At 45.4% G+C, this 9699-nt stretch overlaps 2 protein-coding genes across 2 annotated transcripts; one reads left to right on the forward strand and one right to left on the reverse strand.

Annotated features, from left to right (window-relative positions):
* Window positions 1-27: 27 nt before the first annotated feature.
* Window positions 28-3741, forward strand: LOC139532632 (uncharacterized). Its single transcript, XM_071330498.1, has 5 exons — window positions 28-141; window positions 1279-1964; window positions 2152-2338; window positions 2431-2641; window positions 2762-3741. Exons 3-5 carry the CDS (start codon window positions 2160-2162, stop codon window positions 3338-3340), a joined length of 969 nt encoding a protein of 322 aa, XP_071186599.1. The 5' UTR covers window positions 28-141; window positions 1279-1964; window positions 2152-2159; the 3' UTR covers window positions 3341-3741.
* On the reverse strand, window positions 3736-9438 carry zswim2 (zinc finger, SWIM-type containing 2). The gene is made up of 9 exons (XM_071330500.1): window positions 9037-9438; window positions 8839-8915; window positions 8725-8765; window positions 8358-8583; window positions 7863-8120; window positions 7655-7739; window positions 7464-7555; window positions 6860-7028; window positions 3736-4990 (listed from the first exon to the last, which is right to left on the reverse strand). The coding sequence occupies exons 1-9, from the start codon at window positions 9184-9186 to the stop codon at window positions 4220-4222; spliced, it is 1869 nt and encodes a 622-aa protein (XP_071186601.1). The 5' UTR covers window positions 9187-9438; the 3' UTR covers window positions 3736-4219.
* Window positions 9439-9699: the final 261 nt, after the last annotated feature.

Below are 9699 nucleotides of genomic sequence, written 5' to 3' on the forward strand. Positions count from 1 at the left end.
CGAACGACATGATACCAAAGAAGAAGAACACGATCTGCGGCCCACAGCCCGGGATATGTTGAAGCCGCTAGTAGCACCAAAGAGAAACCTTCTTTTTCTTTGTTCATTGAGAGCGCGGGAAAAAGCAGAAGACAAGAAGCGGTACATAACTATTTGCTTACGGTTAAACCTTAACTATAATAACCCTTACCTAACCCTACCTGAACCATTTTCAACGGGGGGTAGGGACGTCCCAAGGATTCCGGATAGCACGATCAATTTCCCTACCGTTATTTACCAGGACTTTTAGCTAGCTAACGTTACGCATTAGATCTTGTGAAAATGTTTGGTATTAAAATAATGGGTATGTGGTGCGGGATAATGCTTTAGAAATATGACTCCAGGTAAAATGGTTAAAGTGTCTGCTGCAAGATGAAGCATTTGAGCGCCTTCTCTCCTGCGCCGTTCCAGGTCGTATATTTTGAATTGTGCGGTGCTGTGCGCAGCGCGACACAATTTGTTTTTCAGCCAAACGGGCGACCCCCTTCGGATGAATATTCTGTAGCTAAAACTCTAGAATTAATATGTAGTTATGGATGCACGGACTGACATCAGTATGATAGTTATATGACATCAAATATCATATTTAGTTGACATCAATATGGTAGTTATATGACATCAATATCATATTTAGTTGACATCAATATGGTAGTTATATGACATCAATATCACAGCTTGAAACATTTTGAAGCTATAGATTGTTTACAAACATTTCTGCAAAACCATCTTATAGTTTGGGTTAAAAGTGACATAACTAATAATATACAAAATATCATGACTTACTTTGTTGAAAAAAACCATACAAAACGTTGAAACGAACCGGTATTATCAGCTTGTTAAAGAGACCATCCTTCTGCTAGTTTTGTGTGGGTGAATACTCTTTGCTCTTGTGCACCGGCTGTCTGTTGTGGCTCAAATAGCCGTGTATTAATTATAGATTAGGGAAGGCATACCCGACTACTTCACCTACCTTTGTTAATTACAACGCCTTGTATGTCAAGGTGGCTTTCCAGTGAGCGATATTACTTTTCACCTTTTGATACCCTAAAGAGGCAAGACAAGAGATCAATATAATCATAGCAATATCATGTAGGCTAATATCCTAGCTATAACCCAGTAGTAGTGTACTAACCATGCATCATAGTCTTTTGCCTGATACCACTCTTAAACACAGCTGTCACTCACTGTATTTTTTGACTTGACACAGTAATTAACCTGTTGTTCCATCTCGTTCTCCAGGTGCTAGTTTGATTTCACCTGACCAGCACCCATAGACCCTGCCATGACAACAAGCCGTACCTCTCCGGCTAATAGGAAGTAGATTCTACCAGCCATTGAAGCAGGGCTGTGTTCAGTATATTAAACGTTTTACTACGTGCCTGAACGACACGCTTCTCCCCAACCATTCTTTGCGGTATCTCTGCTCCTGTTTGGTGGTTGTGGCGGTGTGTTGCCCGACCGTTGAGAACAGCACAGTTTTCCGTTCAATCAAAAGTTGCACGCCGTTGTGTCCTGCTGAACACAGCCTTAACTTGAGTCCCCAGGAGGAAACCAACTTAGGCCAAGAACAGCCAACCACCCCAGAGAAGAATGGCAAAGGAGTTTCTGCTGGAGAATAAGCCGCTCCTGACAGAGATTCTGTCAGCGGAACCCGACAATATTCTCCAGTACGCCCATTCAAAGAAACTTGTGGAGCAGCGTGAATACAACAACCTCAACCACCTGCAATCCAGTCAGCCTCCAGAGACTACAGTCATCAAGCTACTGGACATGCTGAGAGAGAGGAGAGGAGTACTGCCATGGTTTTGTGGCCCTTCTGCATAAGCAAGAGATCATCGCAAACTTCCCCAGACTCAAAGAGCTGGACTGGACCACCTTCAAAGACCCGAGTGCCCCTGACCAAGCCCCACCAAGCATCAGAGCAGGTACAGCCCTGCCCATCTAATCTAGTCTAGAATGTTGCTGACTGTTGTGGAGTTTATTGTGCCAACATGGCGCCTATTAAAATTCCTAATCTCAAACTGAGTATCCCTGACTCTGAATATCTAGCTTATACATGTCTATAGCCTAGATGTATTTCCTTTAAAATACTGCATTTTGTCCCTCCAATAGGCTCCATAATGGGGAATTTGCCGGAAGTAATCAAGGCCTGCGGTTACATCCACAATGTCTCAGCAGTGAAGAGAGGGAAGAAGACAGGATATTTCAATGCCGTTTTACAGCAAGAAGATGAGAGCAGGAATCTGATAGTTTTTCAGCCGCAGCTGCGAGACCGCTTTGCCACAGCAGAGAGTCGCAGGTAAGTTGTGTATAAAGTGCTCTGCAAAGGCTTTGAGTGCTATGTGATTAGGAATATCTGTTATTAATATTTTATAATGCATGTTTTTGCAGAACTCCAGTGAAGTTGGTGAAAGTGGTGCTCCAGCCATCCATAAGCAGAAACAACAAGATGGAGATAATGTTTACATACACATCCACATTTTCCACCCTCAAAGATTTACCCTTTAAATTCAACAGCGACCTTGACGGGAGGGTCAAGGATGTGGCCCTAGCTGACCTTCAAGAGGACAAAGAAAACACAGAAAATGCTGTAAAACAGAAGGTAGCTATAATAATAATAATAATTCACTATCAATGAAGTACTGTATGTTTGAACTCTAACCTTGTCTAGTTCACTGCCCTGTAATGTATTTCTCCTTTTGGTGTTTTTCTTGCATTGTAGGTGAACGTTACAGTGGAGGTGATTCAGAAAGTGAAAGAGGGCCATTGTAAAACAAGATTTAACAAAAGCATGCCCATGGTGGAATACCTAGTCGGTCATATTGTAGATGATTCAACTACACTCACAAACCTGACCGTGTGGGGTCGTGAAAACACGGTTGAAGAGGGGAAATGGTACCGGGTCACCAATGTTTCTGTTGTTAAGTATGGGGGTAAAACCGTGCTGAACACAACACCAGAATCTACTCTGGTCAACGTGGCCAGTGGTAGGAAATGCGATCTGCCACACGACATGGTACAGCCTGAGAAGTTTGAAGGGAAAATCATTGGATACTGGTTGTCCCAAGAGTACACTTGCCCAGAAGCACACCCACTGGAGAGGGTGGACACCACTGAAAAGATGGTGACTTGTAAGCATTGCCCTATGTCGTACATACTATCCCTGATGGGAAGGATAACTAGAGGGAAGCTCTCCATACAATCTGATGATCTGGTCAGCCGGGTGTTCACTGTAGAGGACCGTGTCATCAGAAATATTCTGCGAGGAAGGTGGGAGGGGAGAGAGTCTGAAGGACATTGAGGACGCGCTGGTCGAACTGCCACCAGTGACAGTCACTGTTCTCAATGGTCATGTGTTAACCGTTACAACTCAGAGTCATGATGTCACCACACAGGATGAGAAGAGGAATATTACCGCGCAACAGCGTGTTTAGTCTGGACTGATGGTTTTCATTTTTATTTAACCTTTATTTAACTAGGCAAGTCAGTTAAGAACAAATTCTTATTTACAATGACGGCCTACCAGAAGGCAAAAGGCCTCCTGCGGGGGTGGGGATTAAAATAAAAACACAGGGGCGTGGTTCCTTTAGTCATTTTGACATCACCTGGGCCATCACTGCTTCAATGTGTCTTAAATGAAAAACGGCAAGCTGAAAATGTAAATAGACTGATAATAAAAAATAAAAAAACTTTTAAAACTTTTGTTTTTATTATGGGTCAGTATGTCTGTGGTACTTTTATATGTCCAGGTAAAAGTTCATTTTGTATTTCATTTTGACATTTGTTTAAAACAAGCTCTTCTAAGCGAATTGAAAAACTGTCAATGAAAATAGCACATATAAAAACACAGGGAAATGAAAGCCAAACAGACTTAGGTGAAGTGAACACATAGCTGTGCAGTGTAGATATCTAACCAAGAGCTGAGCAAACAAAACTGTTATCCATTTCCTTTATGTAGAAAAAAAACTAACTAGTACAACTGAGGGGGAAAAAACTATTTAATCAATTTTAGAATAAGGCTGTAACATAACAAATGTTGAAAAAGTCAAGGGGTCTGAATACTTTCTGAATGCACTGTATAAAAAACGACTCTTAAGTAGTACGACTGTACCATACTCTCAATACCTATATAGTCAAAAGCAGTAGTCTGTTCACAACAAAATATGTTCTAAAATCCAACTCACTCCTTTTCTCCCTGGTGTGGAGCATTGATCAGTACCCCTGTCATCCTCAGGCCTGTGGCTTGCTGGCTGTCTCCTGTGCCTGGTCTGGGTCTGGGTACCCTGGGTCTCAGCTTCCACTGGGGCCTGGCTCTCCACAGGGTGATGACAGCTCTGGGCTGAGCAGCAGCAGCAGCAGTCATGTCCCTGTCTGGCCTGTTTACACCCACAAACAGACTCGGCTGGGCCCTTCCCGTCCCTCCATAGACCCCACCCAGCCTGTTCGTTGAGGTAGCATTGTTTTGGGCCAAACTCTTGGTCGAGGAGCTTGACTTGGTGCGTCCCAACCTCACTCTAGACACGTCTGTCCTTAGATGCTGGGAGGAAAGGCTCTTGTTAAGAATGACTGATTTGACTGGAGTTCCATCCTTCTCTGTCCAGCTTGTTCCACCCTCCATGCTCTCAATGTTCACTGTATTGATGCGTAGACCTTGTAAGCCGACAACCATAGTGTCCTGAGGGAGAGGTACTAGGGCATCGGCTGAGCCCTCAGAGCTGAACATACTCAGGGAGGGAACCACCCTGGCTGCCCTGTCCAGCAGAGCTACTCCTGGGACAAACAGCTCCAGTCTGTGCTGCTCTGTGAGCTTTGGACGGTCAAGGGAGGAGGCCAGCTTGGGTCTACCCTTCCCCCCACCCCTGCTCCATGTTAGGGGGTTGTAGATGACGTATCCGTCCAGAGGGCAGGAGTTGGACCTCCGAAGCAACGGGTCGACACAGTCTGTGTGGAACTGTAGTAGGGGACAAAGATGGATCAAATTCAGTTACTGCTCCCGCCGTCCATATCAGGACACAGTTCATCCATTCAGAACGTACTCAACCTAGTCCAGAATTAAAAAATGTCAACAGGAATTTTTGTATTTTGGTTTTGGGGGCCTTAGGGTTAAAGACAGGGCATCACCCACTTTAGACTTACTCTGTTTACCTTGTGGTGGCAGAGCAGGTGAGGCAGTTTATTAAATTATTTTTCTTTTACCCCGTTTTTTTTCTCCCCAATTTCGTGGTATCCAATTGGTAGTTACAGTCTTGTCTCATCGCTGTAACTCCCATACGAACTCGGGAGAGGCAAAGGTCGAGAGCCATGCGTCCTTCGAAACACAAGCCAACCAAGCCGCACTGCTTCTTGACACAATGCCCACTTAACCCGGAAGCCAGCCACACCAATGTGTCAGAGGAAACACCGTACACCTGGCGACTGTGTCAGCGTGCACTGCGCCCGGCCCACCATAGGAGTCGCTAGTGCGAGATGGGACAAGGACATCCCTGCCGGCCAAACCCGGACGACCCTGGGCCAATTGTGCGCCGCCCCATGGGTCTCCCGGTCGCGGCCGGCTGCGACAGAGCCTGGACTCGAACCCAGAATCTCTAGAGGCACAGCTATTTTTTATTATTTCACCTTTATTTAACTAGGTAGGCTAGTGAAGAACAAGTTCTCATTTACAACTGTGACCTGGCCAAGATAAAGCAAAGCAGTGCGACACAAACAACAACACAGAGTTACACATGGAATAAACAAACATGCAGTCAATAATACAATAGAAAAAGTTTATATACAGTGTGTGTGCAAATGAGGTAGGATAAGGGAGGTAAGGCAATAAATAAATAAATAACAGTATGAGGTACTGAGTATGAGTATGAGGTAGTTGGATGGGCTATTTACAGTGATCTGTGAGCTGCTCTGACAGCTGGTGCTGGTGCTTAAAGTTAGTGAGGGAGATATGAGTCTCTAGCTTCAGTGATTTTTGCAGTTCTTTCCAGTCATTGGCAGCAGAGAACTAGAAGGAAAGGCGGCCAAAGGAGGAATTGGCTTTGGGGGTGACCAGTGAGATATACCTGCTGGAGCGCGTGCTACAGGTGGGTGCTGCTATGGTGACCAGTGACCTCAGATAATGTGAGGCTTTACCTAGCAAAGACTTATAGATGACCTGGAACCAGTGGGTTTGGCAACGAATATGAAGCGAGGGCCAGTCAACGAGAGCGTACAGGTCGCAGTGGTGGGTAGTATATGGAACTTTGGTGACAAAACGGACGGCACTGTGAAAGACTGCATCCAATTTGCTGAGTAGAGTGTTGGAGGCTATTTTGTAAATGACATCGCCAAAGTCAAGGATCGGTAGGATAGGCAGTTTTAAGAGGGTATGTTTGGCAGCATGAGTGAAGGATACTTTGTTGCGAAATAGGAAGCCGATTCTAGATTTAATTTTGGATTGGAGATGCTTAATGTGAGTCTGGAAGGATAGTTTACAGTTGAACCAGACACCTAGGTATTTGTAGTTGTCCACATATTCTAAGTCAGAACCGTCAGGAGTGGTGATGCTGGACGGGCGGGCAGGTGTGGGCAGCATCGGTTGAAGAGCATGCATTTAAGAGCAGTTGGAGGTCAAGGAAGGAGAGTTGTATGGCATTGAAGCTCGTCTGGAGGTTAGTTAACACAGTGTCCAAAGAAGGCTGATGCAGTGCCTTGGACCACCGCGCCACTCGGGAGGCCCAGGTCAGGGCAGTTTATCTGACTCTAAACCTTGTGGTGGCAGAACATGTCAGGGCCCGTTTACCTAACTCTTTACCTGGCGGTGACAGGATCATTTGAGTTAAGTCTTTACCCTGTGATGGCAGGGCAGGTGTCTGGCCTGCTGCCCTTGCTGGAAGCTCTTCAGGCAGATCCTACACTGCTGCCCAGGGTCCAGCAGGGGGCAGCCTCTCCTCACCCTGACCGAAAGGAGGCTCCTGACCAGGTGCTCTGGCAGTGGGTCACTCTCAACAGGAATCATGCTGAAGGGGGAAAGGAAACCAGAGACTCATGGGCTATATTTTAACGGCAGGTAGCTCAGCGGTTAGAACGTTGGGCTAGTAACCGAAAGGTCACTGGTTCGAATACCAGTGAAAAAATCTCTGCCCTTGAGCAAGGCTCTTAACCCTAATTTACTTCAGGGGTGCTGTACTACTATGGCTGACCCTGTAAAACAACATATTTCACTGTTCCTATCTGGTGTATGTGACAATAAAACATCTATTAAAATAATAATGTAATTAACTGCACTTAAATATGAATCACAATGCTTATTGCAGCAGGTTGTAAAGTGTAACAGCCTGTATGTGTGACAACATCTTTGCATTTTAGCACTGTATAAATGTCATTCAGGGTGTTCAGACACTGAGCATAATAATCTATTTATACAGGGTTCTTACAGAGATTCCAGTGCTCACCTGTCACCCACTGACTGAGTGGTCATCTCACGTGGTTCACCCAGTGTGTTGAACACACGCTGACCCAAGGACAGCCACTTCTCAGTCCTTTTCTGATGGACATAATAGCTGATGTCATAAGTTTATCATGTCTACTTCCTGACACAAATATATGCAGAAATGCTCACAGAGTCTAACTGAAGACTGCTTACCGTACGTATGGCAAACGGATGCTGAGGGTGACAGCACCTTCTTATACAGTCCTCGCAAAGGTGATAGTACCGGCAGACTGTGCACCTAAAGGGAAGTCATAGACATGAAAAGTTGATCCATAACAGTATAGGTAAGTGGATGGGGGAAAAGTATGTAAATTCGAGCTCAAGGTCTATTGGCCCTGGGCATTATGACAACAAGACTTACTTGAAGCACTTGCCAGTGATGGGGCAGACCCTGCAGTTGTTGCAGAGCACCCCGAGGTGTCTGTCGGGCCTCTCTCGCTCAGCAGCTGTGTGGAGCTTAGCCACATTCCTCACCTGCTCCAGGAGCAGCTTGACCAGCCCAAAGTCCTCCCGGCACAGCGGGCACTTCACCATGGCTTCCCCCTCCCCCTCCGGACGTGCCTGGTGGTCTGCCCACACCTTCATACAGGAGATATGGATGTTGTTGCCACAGCCGAACCTGAGTGGGAAGACATAGGGGATGACAGCTGGTGGCAGAAGGCGTTTTCCCTCCCACTCACATGTTCCCCTGTTGTTGCAGTAAAACAGTAGGTCAGTTCAGGCACATTTCCCCTATCCTCAAATCACTTTCCTTTGTGTTCTCCATCATATCATTAAGATCTAGTAAGCATTTAATAGGTATACCAAGGGTGTCCCAGTAAGTGGGTTGACATTATAATCCACGTGATGATCTGACCTGCAGTAAGACACAGGCAGCCGTTTCCCCAGCAACTCCTCTTGACAGATGGGACACACATCCTCGGCTTCGATCTCCTTCTGTCTGACCCCCTCGGCTGGGTCTGGTCTGGGGTTAGGGTCAGCCTCAGAGCAGGGTGGGTGTACAGGCCGGGGGGTTCTGCTCCTGTGTAAACCCTGTAGCAGCTCCAGGATCTGCCTTTCAACCAGGACCTGCTGGAAGCAATCTGCAAGTGTACATACCAGAGGGCACAGTAGAGTTTAAGGATATGCTGTTAAAAATCCAATCATTTCTACAGAGTGCCTAGGGTTTGAATTGCAATTTGGCATATGCATTGTAGCCTATGTTATGTCTAAGTGAAACTTACATTCATGTTCTCTAGGCAGTCGGAATTTCCTCAATAAAACCCTACAATGAAAGTATAATTATTTTACAGAATGAGATCTTTTATGTGTGATCGGTATGTTTTCTTCATTATTACCAGCAGATGTGTTTGCAGAGGTCTCTCTCTTTGTGGAATGTTGAACAGGTACATGTATGAGGGTCTCCCAAGAACACCTGTGGAATATGAAAAATAGGCTACCTGATTAAGAAATAAGAAAGTATTTCGTGTCAAAATGTAAATAGGACTATAATGTTGATGATGTCAAGTTAGGATGTTGCACATGCAGGCTACTACTTTGAAGTTTTTGGGTTCCCCCTCCTCTTTGAGTAGGAATCCGGTCGGACCATACTCTTTCAGGATGAACATGGTCGTTTTCAGGGCCTCGTCCTGGTGCCAGCTAACGGCATCACTCACGGTATTCTTCCAGACAGTTTTCCTGAACATAACACAACTCTCACAGAATTTCTAGGGAAGAGGACTGAGGAGGAGAGAAGACTAGAGCAACGTCTTCATACTAAGTCGACGTGCGTGCCCTGCTATATCAGCAAAGGTTTAAACTTTAGTAGCTAACTATGCAGCTAGCTAGCTTATTGTTAAACGCTCTGAAACTGACGTAAGCAGCAACAACAACTAATAGACACCTGTTTGCCGTAGTCATGGTAATTCGGGAAGATGTCCATGTGTGCCCCCTTGTGAATTCATGCGATATTACATGCTATTTAAAAAAAAAAAACGTTATTGAACTAGGCAAGACAGTTAATAACACATTCGTATTTACAATGGCGGCCTACAGTGGCCTTGTTCAGGGGCAGAACGACATATTTTTTACCTTGTGAGCTCAGGGAATTCGATCCAGCAACCTTTCACATTCCCAATGCTCTAACCACTAGGTTACCTGCAGCCCCATGTACAATTGGTAATAAGCACAATACCATGATATTAGCATGTTATAACGGT

Source organism: Salvelinus alpinus, chromosome 10 (genome assembly GCF_045679555.1).
Source record: "Salvelinus alpinus chromosome 10, SLU_Salpinus.1, whole genome shotgun sequence".
Lineage (NCBI taxonomy): Eukaryota > Metazoa > Chordata > Actinopteri > Salmoniformes > Salmonidae > Salvelinus > Salvelinus alpinus.